At 32.8% G+C, this 18,885-nt stretch overlaps 1 protein-coding gene across 9 annotated transcripts in view; it reads left to right on the forward strand.

Annotated features, from left to right (window-relative positions):
• Positions 1 to 18,885, forward strand: part of GPHN (gephyrin) — a 425,260-nt gene that overhangs the window by 122,638 nt on the left and 283,737 nt on the right. For all 9 annotated transcript variants that reach the window (XM_032482212.1, XM_032482207.1, XM_032482209.1 and 6 more), the window contains one exon: positions 18,720 to 18,812. In XM_032482212.1, coding sequence (XP_032338103.1) covers positions 18,720 to 18,812 — 93 coding nt within the window. The remainder of the gene's footprint in view (positions 1 to 18,719; positions 18,813 to 18,885) is intronic.

Raw genomic sequence — 18,885 nt, forward strand, 5'->3', positions numbered from 1 at the left:
TTCAGAGTACTGAAAGAAAAAACTTGTTGACAAACCAAAAATCTTGTATACAAGAAAACTGTCTTTCAGAATTGAAGCTGAAATAAAGACATTCCCAGATAAACAAAAATTGAGAGAATTTATTGCTAGCAGATACACCTTGCAAGATATACTGAAGAAAATTCTTCAGGCTGAAAGCAAGTGACTGCATACAGTAATTCAAATTCATGCACAGCACACATAAAGAGCACTTGCAAAGATATTTATGTATTAATAAAAGGCAGTATAAATGCATATATTTGTCCTTTTCTCTCATAACTGATTTGAAAACCAATTGTATAAAACAGTATGTATATAACTTTTGTTGAGCCTATAATGTATAGAAATGGAATATATCTGACAATAACAGCCCAAAGAAGGTAGGTGGGAGAGCAAAGCTGCATTGGAATAAGTATATAACATCAAATGGTATCTTGAATCCACAAGAATAAAATACGAGAACTAGAAATAGTAGATGAGAAGGTTAATAGAACAAACTCTATAAATACATACTTCTTTCTTTTCTCAGCTTCATCAATAAATATAAATTACATAAAATCTTAATTATAGCAGTACTTGTTGGATTTGATAAGTGTGTATTTGTGTGTACAAAAATATATATGTAGTATAGATAACAATAGTAGCAAAAAAGTAAGACAAAAATAGAACTCTGTAGGAGTATTGGTTCTGTATCTCATGAAATTATTACTCTAAATCTGAAGTAGATTCTGAGAAGTTACACAGTAAACACTAGAGCAGCCACTAAGAAAATAGCTCCAAATTATATATAGTATTTCTCTTTCTGAGATCTAAGTGTATATATATATTATATAAAGGTCTAATATACATATAATTATAGACTATCTCACATATTTTTTTCCTGTTCTTTTTGTTCAGTCTTTCTACTTTCTCTACATCAATTTGTACTTTTTTGTTGATTTGTCTTTGAATTTAATATCCTGTGTTCTGCATTTTTCCTTTTGACCTACGTTTACATTCTTTAATCCTAATAAACCTACTCATTTAGATCTGAATTTCAGATATTGTAATTTTATGTCCTACGATGCCCATTTAATTTTTTATAGATTCCATTTCCTGATGAAATTCTCCATCATTTTATCTATTTTGTTTATTTTTCCTCTATTTTCTTGAATATATTAGTCATAGTTTAAAGTTCTTGGCTGTGAACTCCCCATGCATCTGTTGTACGGTTTTTCATCTGTTTTATCTTCCTAGTTTTGGGTCTTATTTTCTTGGCGTGCCAAGTAATTTTTATAAATTTATTTTATGTGCAGAAGAACCATATTGGTTATAGATGATTTATCATCTATCATAGCGTCTTCCTTTCTACCGATAGGCAGAAATATGAGAAAATTATCACTCCAATCTAGTCAAGAATTGAGCTGAGTTGAGAATATAGTGGGTTTCTATCCCTTCATTCCTGCACTACAGTAGATTTAGCTTTGATATTCTTAGGTTCCAGCCTAGCTCTTTGGCCTCTAGCCTAACCAGTATAAGCCTCAAAAACTGGTGAATATCTTGAAGCAGAAACTTGTATTGTTCTTTGGTCAGGTCCCTAGCAGGTCTTTGTTTCTTAAGCACTGTGAAGAATGCAAAAAATTTCACACTGCCTTTCATAAGCTTTGTGTCTAGCTTTATAGCCTTATGTACAGCACTGCAAGCCACAGTTGTTCCAAGGAGAAAAAAGGTCATGTGTTTAAGTCTATTCAGGGTTCTCATTTCTAAATGTCTGAAAGCTTCCTGCTTTCTTTTCCTCTCAGTATAGGTTCTCTGCCTGGAAAAGCTGATGATTTAGCACTGTGACCAAAATCAGCAAATACCCCCATGGGGATGGTTGGGTAGGTAGGAAAAGCTGGAGATTATCAGTTTAACTCAGAAAAGTTTTCCTATTTCTGGAATTTTATTTTGTATAATTTATTGTTTCTTTTGCTCTTCAGTGTCTTTAAAAGTAGCATTTAAAAAATTATCTGATTTTTCTCTACTCTTTATCACGTAAATATTGACCCGCTGTGACCTACGACACTCTACCTAAAAGCAGAACTCCTGCATTGTATTTTTAACTGATTATTAATAGGGTATTTAAAAGTTGTTTTGTGTATAAATCTTTTAACTACTTTTTATGAAACACTTATTATATCTAGTAGTTTTTCAGTTTATTGACTTAAATAAGCTTTAGTAAAGTCAAATCACAAAGTAAAATTCTTTTGCCAAGATTGTGGCTGTTTGTTTAATGTTCGATGAATCAGGCACTTTGGTAATTGCTTTAAAAACACTAACTCATTTTAATCCTCATAACAAACATTTGAGGTCAGTAGTATTATTGTTCCTATTCATAAATGAGAAAAACAAGCAAAGAACATTAAGTGATTTGTGCAAGGTCACACAGCAAGTAGTGGTGGAGCCAGATTCAAGCCTAGAATTTGGGTTCTTTTATGATAGTGAGAATTAGTAGTAGCATGTAAAATGTCTTTCTACATAAATACTGCAAACTCATGTAGGAAATGTTTACTTCAATATGTGACTTTCTGATATCCATTCTCTTAATTAGAATGCTGTTCCTAAATTTATTTAAATCCCTTATTTACCCACTTATTTATTCAATAATAATTTATCTAGCATTTTCTTTCTGTGTTTAAACTCCCTTGGTTATCTCATCCAGTTTCATAGCTCTTGTTTGGGTTCTATTTCCTAAAATAAACTTTTTAATGAAGTATAATATTCTATATGAGTTGTACATAGAGTAAGCTACGCAAATCACAAGTGTAAAGCTTGTTAAATTATCACAAAATAAACACTCTGAGTAACTACCACAGCTAAAGAAATACGATCTTCAGTATCCCAGAAACCACCCTGTGCCCTTTTCCAATCAATACACCTTCCCTCTTCCCCAAAGGTAACTACTGTCTTATTTCTGTCACTATGAATTATCTTTACTTGTTTTGAACTTTATATCGATGGATCATTGCTGTGTGTATTGTTGTTGTTATTAAATGTACAATTTAGTTATCCATTCTTATGATGAAAGGTATTTGGGTTGTTTCCCGTTTGGAGCTACTATGAATAATGCTGCAATAAACAATCTTGAACATGTCTTTTGATGCACATATGTACACATACTCCTTAGAAATCCACCTAATAGGCTAGATATGAACTAGAGATACTGGGTCATAGAGTATATACATGAGTAATTTTACTAGATTCTGCACACAGTTTTCCCAAGTAGATGTATGAATTTATATTCTTTTCAGCATTTTGGGAGAACTCCAGTTTGCTTCACCTTCTCACTAATATTTCATATTGTCAGTCATTTTAAGTTTTAATCATTTCAGGAAATAGTGACCAAAAATGTTTTTAATTTGTGTTTTTCTGATGACTAATAATATTGATCATGTTTCTGTATAACTGAAAGATTGTGCTCTACACTGGAATTTGACACATTGTAAAATGACTGTTACTCAATAAAAGTTAAAAAAATTAATTTTTTAAAATCTCAAAAAAATATTGATCATGTTTTCATATGTTTATTGGCTATTTGAATATCCTCTTTTTTGAAATAACTGTTAATGGCTTCCACTTTTTAAAAATTAGGTTAGGCCTCTTTTTTATTAGTAGGCATTTTTTATATATTCTGTATGAGTCCTTTGTTGATACATGTATTGCACATTTATTCTCACACTTTGTTGCTTCCCTTTTTACTATATTAAAAGTATCTTTGAATAGAAATTCAGATTTAAATGTAAGTCAGCTTGTTAATTTTTCACTTATAATTAGTGAATAAATATTTGTTGATTAAATGAATGATCCTGAAGACATTGAATGTCTGGTGCAAGAGACAATCTTATTGATATAAAATACAATTTCTATGTTAAATATATACAAAATTGTTTTAGAGCACAGAGGAGACAGTGACTAACTCTGGCTTAGAGGGTAAAGGATTTCTTCATGGAGAACATGATGGGAAGGGCTTCTAAAGCAAAAACCAAAAATGTAAGCAAAGACACTACACATGAATAAACAGTTTTTGAGAAATGCAAGTTTGGCTAAAGTCAAGGGATCATTAAGAACAATTGTAGGAGATGAGGCTGGAATGTTAGATTGGAGCCACTTTGTAAATGATTTGTATGTCTTGGGGAGGGAAGCTTCTAAAGATTTTGAAACAAAGACATTTTCAGATATATTTCAGAAGATTTACTATCTTTATCAAAGTGAATTGGAAGGAGGCATAGAGGCAGAACACTTAGGATGCTCTATACTGACCTAGATGAGTGATGATAAAGACAAGGCTTTCTAACAGTAATGGCAAGTAGTGAGGTGTGTCAGTGGTTAATAAAGCAGGCTCTGCACCTTAATTGAATTGTATGTTAATCATTCTGTGTTTTCCTAAAAGTATGGATTAAAAAAAACCCTATCTTTTTTTGATTACAAAACCTACTGTTGTTATTGTGAGGGTTAAATGTTCATAAAGGACTTAGCACAGTGCCTGGTCCATAGTAAACATACAGAAAATGACAGCTGAGTGATAAGATCCAAGTAGAATTGAGAAAGGGAAATAGAAATAAAGATTAATTCAGGTTTTTAGCTTAGACAGCTTCATGGAAGATAGTGCCAATCCCTGAGCTAAGGAATTAAAAGGAAAACTCATATTTAGGGAGAATAATGAATGTTGGGGGGTCTTTAAGGCATAAGGAAAGAACCTGTAACTGGAAATTTATTCACTCCCCCAACCCAATTAATTTAGTGTTATTGACTGGTCTGTTTACTGTTGATGATTTTGATCTCCTTTTCTGGTACTATTCACTTAATTTAGAGCCCCTTTACCCATGTTATCTTCTCCTCAGAGTAGGAGCATCCCAGAGGAATGATGAAAAATGCATATATTTAAAATATAAAAAATACCAAATTGGCAGGTTTTCTCTCTACTGTATTTCTGATCCTTTAGTCCCTTAAAAAAACAAACAAACAAAAAAGAATTTAGCCTTACCATTGTATAACGTGGAGTAGGTAATTTTCCTCTCAACATCGGAACAATCTGATCTGGTAAAAGGAACAGATTAGGCTGTTGGCTCTCTTTGAAAAGATAGTTTAACCCTACCTATCTTTCTGCTATTTTTTGCTTCCTCCAGATAGATCAGTGTTCTATTGTTTCTCTTGCTAATTATTACATAATATCTTTACACAGACGTCTTGGCTAAAATTCCACCAGAATACTATACTTTATTTAACCTTGCTAAAATGAATTTTCTCTGCTATTCTTTACTAATAGATTATATTGTAACATCTTCAGGATATTCTTACCACTGATATTCTCATGGAAAACCAAACCATAGTGACAGTGATTAGTATAGAAGTTATCGTAAATCAGACCTTTTGTATTTCACATGGGGCTAAATATCAGTGAATAAGACTGTTTTGAGATGGTTTTTGTTAAGGAGATTTTTAAACAGAATTAAATTAATTACATAATATATGTTATCTATGTTCAGTTATTTACTCAGCTATATTCAGCATGGAATAAAATGCTCAAAGTAAAAGCCATATCATATACAAAACTTTGTTGGAGGCAAATCACTGACATTTGAAAGAAGGTGATATAATTATGACAAATTTTTTTATGTCCTACTCATTATATATTTTAAATATGAAGATGTATACACACACCAAATTTTGGTGTGTACAGAAGTCAATAATAAATAATATGGTTTGACCATGTATCTTAGCTTTCTTAATAGTTTTATAATGTGTATGTGTGTCCATGCACAAAGAGGCACTTATTTTTTAAGTTCCTGTTATGTACCCAGAATTACAGTAGATGTTTTCATGTTCTTATTTACTTTATTCCTCTTAACAGTTGTCCAAGTTTCAAAGAATTTCAGTAACTTGCCTATAGACACAAAGCTAGTAAGTCGACTAGAACTGGAATGGCACCCAGGTCTGTCTTGCCCCCAAGCCAGACAGATCTACTTTCACCCAGTGGCTCACAGTTAGAAAATGTATAAAGGTAAATAATGTTGTTTATAGATGTGAAAAACTAAAAGCAGCATAAATATTTATCCAAGGACTTTAAAATTAAAATATAAAGAATATTTTATGTAGCCTTAAAAATCATCAGAGTGAACTTATTAATGATACATTGTTGAATTGAAGAAGAAAGTTAACTACACGTGTGTGTGTGCATCTGTGTGTACATATGTGTATTTATTTATGTATGAAAATTCATATGATGATTAACAAGTTTTAAATGGGTTATCGCCAGTAAAATTTTGGTAATTTTCAGTTCTTTATGCCTTTTTTATATCTATATTAAATTATTTTTGTCTTTTTATTAAGCATGTATTTTTAGAGTCATGAAAAATCACTAAGATGAACCTCATTTGGGTCCCCAAAGTTAAAAGTGGTACCAAAAATATGAACAGGTTGAAATACAGAACATTTATTTTTTTCACTGTCATTTCTAGAACCTAGTTTGTATAACAGGTGATACATTTAATCAAACTTCTTTCACATAGCCTATTTTCATATTACCGATTCTACAGCAGTGAGTAGAATGGCTTTAAATGCCAGACTCATAAGAGGTGGTATTAAATTTTATTGAGAAATAAAGTAATAGGTATTTAAACTGATCTGAGGGGACGTTCTATTCCAGTATAGCCTAATAGCTCCTATCAGAAGCACCCATCTGTTTTCACAAATAACAATTATAAATTCTGGACTAAACAAAAACTTAACTATGTGAAAGCCCTGGAGAGTGACCAAAAGCAAGCAGATTCTGACATTTGGAAAAAGGCACTGGTTGAGTATCCCATTTTTATAACGTTTAGCCCCCGATAGGTCCCAGTTTGGCCTACGGCAGCTGAAATCTGTAGGCTTACTGTCTGGAGGAACAGAGTTTGGACAACCACAGCTGCTTTAAAGTGAGAGGGGGAAATTCTGGAAAGGATAGAGCCAAGAAGTGAAGCCTCATATTCTATAAATAAGCTCCCTAGATCTCTGGCTGACCTATGAACCATGAATGTGCCGAGTAAACTACAAGCAATGCAGCTAGCACTAAAGGAATTGTATTTTGGATTGCCATCCACTGCACAGCAGACAGTTTGCAGTTAAATCTACTCAAGTCATCTACTTATTAAAATAAAAACAAATCAGCATTCTTCAGAGTAATATAACAAAACCTAGTATCTCTTCAACATATTAGTCACCATGTGCAGAATGCAGTCCAAAATTATTTAACATATAAAGAAACAAAAAAATGTAACCCATTTTCAAGAGAAAAGACAGTCAACTGATATTAACCCCAAGATGACCCAGCTATTGAAATTAACAGACAAAGATTTTTAAAGTAACTGCTATGTCCAGTCTCAAGGAGCAAAAGAAAGCATGCTTGTATTAATGAAGAGATAAGAAATCTTAGCAGGAAAATAGGAATTATTAAAAAGAACCAAATGAAAATTTTAGAACTGAAAAATATAATAGTTAAAGTGTTTTGAAAGTATCTTTTTATCTTCAAATTGTGGGTTCCACATGAGCTAATTTAAGATTAATGGCAATAAAATCATGTAGTGAATGCATAAAGCTATTGAATCTTTAAAGCTTGTTGAATTTGCTTTCAAACCAATAAAATTCATGCCTAGTAATTTGTGTTTGTAAAGTTTGGATATTGTTTATTAGTGGAAATAAAGAATAAAAGGAAAACTGGAACATATTCAGAATTCTTACCCTGGAAAATCATCTTTGGGTATGAGACAGAGCCCACACTAAAGATAACATGCAGTTTTACCTAGGCAAATTTCTTACTTAATATAGCATATCTATTTAGAGTTAATTATGGATAGTAGAATAGCTAGTCTTAGAGCCCCAAGCTCCCCCCCTCCACAGAAACATTGTAAAACAAGCAGAAACTGATTGGAGAGGATCGAGATGGCAGACTAGGAGATGTAGAGCTTACCTCCCTCCACAGACATATCAAAAATACACCTATATGTGGAACAGTTCTCACAGAAAACCAGTTGGGAACTGGCAAATCTCATATAGCCAGAGCTGCAAGGAAGATCCCCACACAACCAGGTAGGATGGGGCAGGGAGAAGGCATCAGGATGGGACCAGCAACAATGGGAGGGAACTGTGAGGGAGGAAAGGTCCACTTGGGCAGAGCTTTGCTCTGCGGAGCCTCAATACCTGCTTGTGAGGTCCCCGGGCTCAGACAGAGAGAGGGGCTGGAAGGGACCTGGACTCTGCTTGTAAGAAGTGGACATGTGCTGGTTTGCTAGCCGTTGGAGTTGAAAGAGACCAGCACTGACAGCTGCCACCTTGCCACACTTCTCAGTCTAAAATGTGTTTTAGGTGGGGCTGCTAGTTATGTTCAGTAGCTTGGTGCTGAATATCCAGCAAACGGGCCCTGGGAGAGAACTAGCTGCACAGAAACCCCTTGCAGGGCCTCGGGGTGTGTTTCTTGCTGAACATCGGAGCCCATTGTTTGCACTCAAGCTGTTGCGATGGGTCCCACAGCCAAGGAGTTTGTTGGTGTGTACACTGTATGGTGCCACAGACCTAAATACAAAGACATGACACCATGAAACTCATAGAAGAGAACACTGGCAAAACATTCTTGGACATAAATCATAGCAATATTTTCTTATTTCAATCTCCAAAGGCAAAAGAAATAAAAGCAAAAAGAAACAACTAGGACCTAACCAAACTTAAAAGCTTTTGCATGGCAAAGAAAACCATCAACAAAATGAAAAGACAACCTACAGAATGGGAGAAAATATTTGTAAACCATGCAACTGACAAGGGATTAATATCAAAGTATACAAATGGCTCAAACAATTCAATATCAAAAAAAATTTAAAAATGGACAGAAGACCTAAATAGACATTTCTGCAAGGAAGATACACAGATATCCAAAAAGCACATGAAAAGATGCTCAACATTGCTTTTAGAGAAATGCAAATCAAAACCATAATGAGGTATCACCTCACACCTGTCAGAATGACCATCATCAAAAAGTCTGCAAATAATAAATACTGGTGAGGGTATGGAGAAAAGGGAACCCTCCTAAACTGTTGGTGGCTGTGTAAATTGATACGACCACTATGGAAAACAGTCTGGAGTTTCTTTTAAAAACTAAAAATAGAGCTCTATGATCAAGCAGTCCCACTTCTGGGCATGTATCTGGAAAAGATGAAAACTCTAATTTGAAAACATACATGCACCCCAATGTTCACAGCAGCACTATTTACAATAGCCAAGACATGGAAACCATACAAGTGCCCATCAACCAACTATTAGTTTAAGAAGATATGGAATATATATACACAATGAAATACTGCTCAGCCATAACAATGAAATATTGCCTTTGTAGCAACATGGATGGACCTAGAGAATCATACTAAGTGAAGTAAGTCAGACAAATATTATATGATTTCACTTACGTGTGGAATTTTAAAAATAGGACAAATGAATCTATATACAAAACAGAGACAGACTCACAGACGTAGGAAACAAACTTATGTTTGCCAAAGGGGAAAGGAGGGGGTGAAGGATAAATAGGAATATAGTATTAACAGATACAAACTACTATACATAAAGTAGATAAAGAAGGATTTACTATATAGCACAGGAAACTATATTCAATATCTTGAAGTAACCTATAATGTAAAATAATCTAAAAAAAGTATATGTACATGACTGAATCACTTTGCTATACATCTAGAACTAAAGCAATATTGTAAATCCACTGTACTTCAGTTTAAAAAAATAAAGAATTATTCCTCTTTTTTAAAAAAGCAGAAACTGTTAGAGTCAACTTTTTCAGAACTCTGTTTCCAAAAATAGTCAAGAGTTTATAGCAGCCAAGCAAACACTGAATGAAGAATGTTTATTTGAGGGGAAGAAAAACTTTTGAAAACAGATAGTGGTGGTAGTTACACTGCATTGTGAATGAAATTAATGCCACTGTGCCACTGAAATGTACACTTAAAAATGGTTAAGGTGTCAGACTTACTATGTAAATATTTTTACCACAATATAAAATTTTTGAAGAAAAATAGAATGTTGTACCGATAAATGTTACAACATGAATGAATCTTGAAAACATTATGGTAAGTAATAGAGGCCAGTCACAAAAGACCACATATTGTATGGTCCAATTTTGTGAATGTCTAGGATAGGCAAATCCAAAGAGAAAGTAAACTTGTGGTTGTGTGGGCTGTCTCAATCAGGGAAGGAGGGACTGTTAACGTTTACCAAGTTTCTTTTTGGAGTGGTGATGAATTCTAAAGTTGGATTATGGTAATGGCTGCCCAACCCTGTGAATATACTAATCATCACTGAACTGTATACTTTAAATGTATGACTTTATGCTATATAAACCATATCTCAATAAAGCTTTTTTTTAAAAAAAGAAAGATTATGGCCCCACATAAGTACACAATTTTTTAAGTAAGCCTCATCCATGGGACAGGCTAAATAGTGAGAAAATGTAGAAAGTAAAAAGATTGGTAAGTAATAATTTAATATAGGCCTTTAGTGTGTATAATTAGTTTTATGGTTCCTAGTCTTACTATATTTGAGACCAGTCAGGATGTACTGGGAATAGGAAATAAGAAGATAGTCAAGAAATACTAAACTATATAATCTGGATGCATATCTACTTTTACACTGTTATACTAAGTGATGTGTCATTACTGCCTGGATGTGATTATATCATGTGGCCTACTAGAGCAGTTATATTTAATTTTTTGGAGGTTATGGCTATCTAGACCCCTGATCCTCAGGAAAATCCTCATAGGTATAGACACTTGGATATGATTTTACAACAAATACAAACCATGGACCATGGTAAGAACATAGACCTTTGCTCTCATGAAATAGCACAAATTGGATAAAAGAATCAGGAGTTTCTGAGTGAGAAAGTTGATACGTAGAAGTAGGCACAGAGGGAGAAATTTTATGTAAGACGAGAAGAGCTCCCTGAAACTATGGTAAAAGTGAGTAAAGAGTTGGGAATCTGGAGATCAGAGCTATGTTACTACCATCCACAGTTACTGGTTGAACAAATCCTTTTAGAAGAACAGAATATGTTGGTAAAGCATGTGAATGGGGGATAATGAATGGGAAGAATACCAATCGCACAATATAATATATTAGCAAAATATAACTATATTCTAATAAACATCTTCTTAGTATCCAAACTGTTCATTCCAATATTATTTGCCATTGCCTCATTGAAGTATAGAAAGTATACTCTTCAGAAAGAATAAAAAGCATAGAACAAATAATAAAAACCCATAACAATTTAATCATTAGAAAGATTAATATCCAAAGATATGATTCCCTGAGGCAAGAGTTTGTATTACCTGTTTGCCATTGAGATTTGAGAGTCTTAAGGCTAAAGATCAAACAAGAACATGTTATCATCCCTTTTTCTCTTAGATCTGGTAATATCTTTAATATGTAAACAAATCCACACACATCATATTAAGTGTTATTCCAAAGAATCAACCTTAGAAGCAGCATGTTTTGATATTTCTATTGGTTACATTGATAATAAAATTTAAAATCTTATTAAACTTCTTGATCATTATCAGGCTAGTCACATAAATTTTCTTATTCAGTGTGGTATCTCTATAAAATGGGATAAATATTCATGCCATTATCTCATGGGATAAGCAGATTTATCCTTACCCTGCTGAGTTCTTTAGCAGTGGGCCATAATATAGCCAACCTAGATTTAGAAACCAAAGAAACCTATATTTTATCAATAGTAAAAAAGTGATGGTGATAACAGGTCACACACACACACACACACACACACACACACACACACACACACACACACACACATTAAGAGAAACCTGAAGACTCTAGCAGTGTGTTCTACATGTGAATGTTGTTTCTCAGTTGTGATTAGCAACTTTGGGGACCAAACTTGGTATACTAATGTGATAATGGTTCTCTCTTCTGTTTTAAAAGCCCTCTTGATTTTGATTGAAATATATTGACTACCTAATATTGAATTACTCTCAAACTATTGGTGTTATAGCTCTCTTTTCTTTTGTTTTGATACAGAGCAAAGTAATCCTAGATGCCTAAGGGAGATTTTAATTTATATTTTTGTATTTCAGCTGTTCTCTTTTCCTACATAACAAGTCTTCCCTGATTAGAGAAAGCCTGAAATTGCATTTCTTATATTGTGTAGCTTGCTGAGGATTTGCATTGGAGTCATCTTGAGATAATGTGTTTGATTTACTATTATACAGTTTTAACTATTTATTTCAGTGTCCTTTCAGAAGTCTAGTCAATCTTAGAACAAGCTTTATGTCCTTAGAATCATTACAATTTATTCAGCTCACCTATTAAAATCAGTGGGGAGTACAAATATGCATAAGATTTGGTTCGTAAGTTCAGGGAAAGCCTTATGGAAAATAGGATAAAAAGATCAAAAGACATATCTCTTAAATCCATTTAGGTCTATAAATCACTTTATTATTTTCTTTTACAGTTTATCTTCCTTTTAAAAATGTCATTTCAATTTTTGGCTTTTCAAAGTTGTGATAAAAAGATTACCATGAACCCTGAGCTCTACTTGGGTCTTTTAAGGTGATAGTTTGTAGAGTAACTCTATATTTAGCATAGCTCGACACAAATAATGTTGAAAAAGAACAAAAGTAATCATTTATTCAGCACTTACTGTGTCCTAAGTACTCTGCCATGTGCTTAACTTGCATCAGTGGGATTCCATCATTAGGAGCAAATCCTTGGTATTCTGTAAAGCAGTTGAAGTTACTAATTCCTCACCATAGTAGTGTTCCCACACTATTGTGATGATTGCAGAATGTGGACCCAGGTTACCTTCATTCAAAATAATATACTATAGATGCCCAAGCACAAATTAATTATACTCTTATAATTAGAAATGTGGTATAGTTGCATCTACTCATTTCTATTTCTTTCAGCAGTGAGAGGATTATATTCTAATAAAGGATGAGAAAATGATATTGATAAAAGGAACTTAAGAAAGTACAAAAAAAGGATTATCCTAAATAATAGTAATGTGTTGTCCACAACCATTTGACACAGTCACTGTAGGGTCTTACATTATATTAATTAAGATCAACTATGATTACATCTCTAATCATTCACATTTAAAATATCTTTGTAAGTAGTACATACAGTATTTGAAAATTATAGTATTTGGTATTTAAATGAATAGAACTAAACTGAAATTAGTCCAGGGGTTAAGAATTAGACCACTTGAATAAAAGAACAGCCCTCACTTTCTTGGAAGGGAAAAGATATGGTTATCCTGAAGTGGCATCTGGGTTTACATTTTTTGTGGGTATCTGAGAATAACAAATGATAAATTGAAATGCAACAGCAATCTTAGTTTTGGGATATTCTCTGGGCAGAAGGTGTCCTAAAGATTATATAAACACACATACATACTTTTAAAAATAAATGTTACGAATGTATATAATGTTCATATACACGCAAATGGAAAATATGTGTGAAAAATAGTGCATAAATACTCCTTGGGTAAATTCACCTGCTTACCTGATATCTCTACTACCCCCTCAAATATCCCAGTAACCCCTACACTTTTCATTTTAATCACCAGCTATATGCTTTACTTTAGTAGATGATAGATATTATTTTACATTTACTTTTTTAGGAACTTAGTGAAAGTTTCAACTATATTAACAAATATTTAGAAAATGTGTTGATATTTTCTCCAATGAAGAAAAGTTATTTTTTAAAGATTTTAAGAAAATTTATTTTAGAATATTAGTTTTAAAGTAACTTGGAATAGATTGACAAAGCCAAAAAGGAGCAGAGAAAAAGATTTTTAGCCCAGATAATACATGAATGCAAATGAGACTAATGGACAAGGAATGGAAGAATCTGCCTAGAAAAATAAATGAAAAATTAAAATAACTCAGGGAACAACTTGAGTAAAAAGACATGAAAGAAGATTTTAGACAGTTTTTCTAAAATACAAAAACATGCTTAAGATACTTGGATACTTAAAATTGTTTTTTTTTTTTTTTTGGTGGAAATGATATTGCGTCATTTATAAAAACTAGTCATTGCACACTAAAGAAAATCTAGGAAACAAAATTCTAACCCATTTAATAGTCCTCCATTTGAAGAGTTTTAGTGTACTTTTAACCCATTTGTTAAAACTATTTAAAAAGTAACATCTTCTAATTATTTGTAAGAATAACTAATTAATATCATGAAAGATGGAAATTTATTAGCCCCATTTCAAAAAGTTATTTGCATGTTTGATGGATGAGATTGAAAAATAAATGTTATATGATTTAGTAAGTATAGCTAATATTGTACTTCTATTTCAGTCTGTTTGTCTTTTAAGACTATTGTTTAATTTTTAGTTACTATATCACAAAATATCAAACCAAGATTTTCTAAAGTAGTGCATATTTAACCACATTACTCTCATAAAAAATCAGTTGAGAAAAACATTTTGCACATTTAATTAGTAAAATAAAGTGAAAATTATTTTAAATGTTATCTCTATCTCATCTTTTTAAAATTTCTATTTAAGTATGTTATGCTAAATGCTTTAGTCCAGAGGTATATGAAAATAATATTCAGAAATTGTTTTACTGATGGAGATGCTTGATCAAAAGTTTGGAGATGACTCTTACAGAAGAGATATGTAAACAAGTAAATTTCAGTTAAATGTGAAAAGTGCTTTCCAAAGGAACGACTGGGAACACACACGGGGTACAAATTGCCTGGAGGAGTTAGGAGACTTTACTGAGATGACCCTAAAGCTATGTCTCATTAAGTGCAAATTGAAATTTGTTAGGTAGCTATATCAGAACTCTCTAATAGACCAAAGGAAAATGTGACATTTCTCAAATGATTTTACATTGGTGAGGTCTGCTTAATTCAATGATTCATACTTCCATTGATAAATGTAGAGAAAAGAAAAAAATCTATTATGGTAGATGAGTATGAGACTCTAGGTAGATGTAGAGAATGATGGCTTGTCTAAACTTACTTCCTCTTATCTCTGTTACTGCCCCATTTTTCTCTTTATTGGATTTTCTACTCCTGGGCAAGAGAAAAATAATGCTAAAAATCTCTGTGGTGATAGTTTCCATTCTAGTTATGATAAAGAAAATGTTATATATTGATAAATATAATGTCTGTAAAACAGTTATTAACATGGGCATACCTCTGTAATAGCACTAACCATGATATGTTTATGTACCATATTAATTTTTTCATACCTCTGAGCTCTTTGATATCAAGGATATTTGTCATGCTTTTTTTTTAAATTTTTATCCCTACATTTTCCTGGCACACAGTAGGCATTGGAATGTTTCTTAAACTGAATGATTAAATGATATATTCACTTTCCTGAGACTCTGTGCCAGTTTATTAAATGTAACTCACACCAAGTTCACTTTCAAAGCTATTTTGAAGTTTATTTATTATAAATGGTGTATAAATTTATGACTAATAAAATATAAATTGGAAATAACAGCCAGAGAAGGAGGAGGGTGCAAAGATGCTAACTATGAAAGTAGTTGTATTTGTACTGTATTGTTGCATTTATAGAAATGGTTTATAACATAAAGCTGTATTATTTTTTTCTCATTTAATTGTTGCTAGTAGAAGTTTTTTCTGTAGTTTTTATTCTTTTTCATTTTTGTTAGTTTTTTTTAACATTTTTTATTGATTTATAATCATTTTACAATGCTGTATCAAATTCCAGTGTTCAGCACAATTTTTCAGTCATACATGGACATATACACACTCATTGTCACATTTTTTTCTCTGTGAGCTACCATAAGATTTGGTGTATATTTCCCTGTGCTATACAGTATAATCTTGTTTATCTATTCTACAATTTTGAAATCCCAGTCTATCCCTTCCCACCCTCTGCTCCCCTGGCAACCTCAAGTCTGTATTCTATGTCTATGAGTCTATTTCTGTCCTGTATTTACACTTTGGTTTTTTTTGTTTGTTTGTTTGTTTTTGTTCTTGTTTTTTAGATTCCACATATGAGCGATCTCATATGGTATTTTTCTTTCTCTTTCTGGCTTACTTCACTTAGAATGACATTCTCCAGGAGCATCCATGTTGCTGCAAATGGCGTTATGTTGTCGGGTTTTATGGCTGAGTAGTATTCCATTGTATAAATATACCACCTCTTCTTTATCCAGTCACCTGTTGATGGACATTTAGGCTGTTTCCATGTCTTGGCTATTGTAAATAGTGCTGCTATGAACATTGGGGTGCAGATGTCATCCTGAAGTAGGGTTCCTTGTGGATATAAGCCCAGGAGTGGGATTGTTAAATGTTGAGAGGCAGAAATTCTTTGATACACCTTCACTATACTAACCTGGAAGCTCAAGACATTACATTTTTAAAGAAATACTTTCTACATATGGGAAAATAATTGTTAAAACAGACAGTGCCTTCAGTATCAGTCTTGTATCAGATGAAGAGAAATTTTTCATCAAGATGGCTCATGCAGAAATCCTGAATGGTACCTATCTGGTAACAGCCAAATATTAAGGTATATCTCAAAATGAAAGATATCTTATAGGTGCAGAAACAATTATGAAGTAAATTGCTTTCAGGTGATCTAATGTGATAGAAAAATAAGACTCAGAATATCTAGAGTGGTACATGGTTAGAAGGTATGTTTAGTACAGTTAAAGTGCATATATATCTCCTTGAGGAGTATTTCTAAAAATGCAGATTCTGATTCAGTAGGTCCTGGATGAGACCTGAAATTCCTTTTTTCTAACAAGCTCCCAGGTAATACAAATGCTGCTGATCTTCGGATCATACTTTTCAAGGTTCTTGACTACTGTAGACTTAGAGCTCCCCTACTTGACTGAATCCTTGAGGCCAGGGACTGTGCCTTATTCATCTTAGGATCCCTGTTATCTAATGAAGTACCTGAACAAAAGTATGCCCTGAAATATTTTCTTGTTAAATAAATGAATTGATATGTTAAATAAATATATGACTACTAGGTGCCTGAAATACTCAAATTCTGTATTGGTGGTTGAGGAAGAATCTTTCTGTTTTGGAAATCAACTGAGTGAGTAATAGGATTGCTATTTTCTCTTATCAGTCCGAAAGCTTAGCTAATATTTTTGCCCATATGAGAAACTGTTGCATATCACACAAGTACTTTAGACAACAAAATATTACTTCCCAAATACTTGAACATATCATTAACTGAGCTCGATACCAAATATTATTTGAATGAAAAAAAGTCTATACAGTACATGTGTTACCAGTTATCCATCTGGGAATAGAAAAACTTGAGTAAAATTCCTGTGTTGCAACTAATCTTAAGCTGTATAATATCTTTGTGGGCCCACCCAATTGAGTTAGCTGTGAAATTCAGCTTCAGGTAACTGAACAAATTGTCCCTTTAAACTAGTATTCTTAATTGCTTGGTAGCATTTTAAAATTACCTGGGAAGCTTTAAAAAAATCCCAGTTTCCAGGCTGTACCCCAGAAATGAGACTCAAGCATCAATGTATTTTCAGGCTCCACAGATGATTCCTTACTTGAGAACCATTACTTGACAACCATTACTTGACTATGGGCTCTTTAAAACCAGGGTCAGTCTTTCATTTATTTTTAAACTCAATACCTAGGACATGGTTTAGGTACTTGGTAATGTTTATTTAGTCACTGGATGAATTATGTTATAAGAAGTATTGCCTGTTGCCAAACAAAATCATTCTTCAGTCTAAAGGGACTATTTTGTCTATATCGGTATCTTGAAATTTGAAAAGTTTAGATTGCCCTCTTGGTATTGATGATACTGAACACTGGTATTTGATATAGATTTTTTTAATCCTTGAGATATTTTGTTGATACAGTTTGGATTTCATGTCACTTTTTATCAAGATCTGAATAAATGGAGGTGTGGTCAGAGATGAGGAAGCTGTGTCACAGGCACTCCAGTAGTGTGGTGGGGTACTTAGGAATGTTACAAAGAAATCTAGTTTCTAATATCTCTAAGTGGGAAGACAAGGTCAGTTCATCTCATTGTTGAGTTGTGGTGTCAACTATGTTTTTTTAATAGACCAGAAATAATAACTGCTTAGAATGATGAGTATTTATGCTTTTTAATTTTTAAATAAATGGAAGCACAAGCAATGGAAATATTAAATTTGGTTTGTGAAACCACCTCATAATCACCTTTATTATAATACTTATTGATTTGTGTGTGTGTGAGCTTTCCTCCGAACAAAATTACAGCTGTATCAGTAGTTGAAGTTCTTCAGTTAGTTAAATGAGATCATATAATTAACACATAGTGCTCACCTTTTTAAACCTGAATATATTTTGAATAGCTGAAGAGAATGTCAGACCTGCCATTTCAGTACATAATAAACATTAATTATAAACTATTAGTGATATTTCCTATGTTTCATTTACTTTCAAGAATTTGATGCTTTCATCTTCATTTTCTATAATGAAAAAATAAATACCCCAAAACTGCGGTGTCTTTTGATCAACAGTGAAACTGTTCCATGAATTGTGCTTCAGATTTTTCTTAATGACTGTTGAAAAGAATCTGTTTCCTCACTGTATGTAAAGTATTTGAGTATGTGGGTGTTTTAAGTAGGCAGGCAAGTCCTTCTGCATGTGACAATATTACTGTTTTCTTTCAGGAAACCCTGATAGATTGGTGTGATGAAAAGGAACTTAATTTGATACTAACAACTGGAGGAACAGGGTTTGCACCACGAGATGTCACTCCAGAGGTGAGACAGTATATACTTTTCTGATACTCAAGGAGCAGACCATTCATGTTATTTTTAATCCTTTTTACTATTT

Source organism: Camelus ferus, chromosome 6 (assembly GCF_009834535.1).
Source record: "Camelus ferus isolate YT-003-E chromosome 6, BCGSAC_Cfer_1.0, whole genome shotgun sequence".
Lineage (NCBI taxonomy): Eukaryota > Metazoa > Chordata > Mammalia > Artiodactyla > Camelidae > Camelus > Camelus ferus.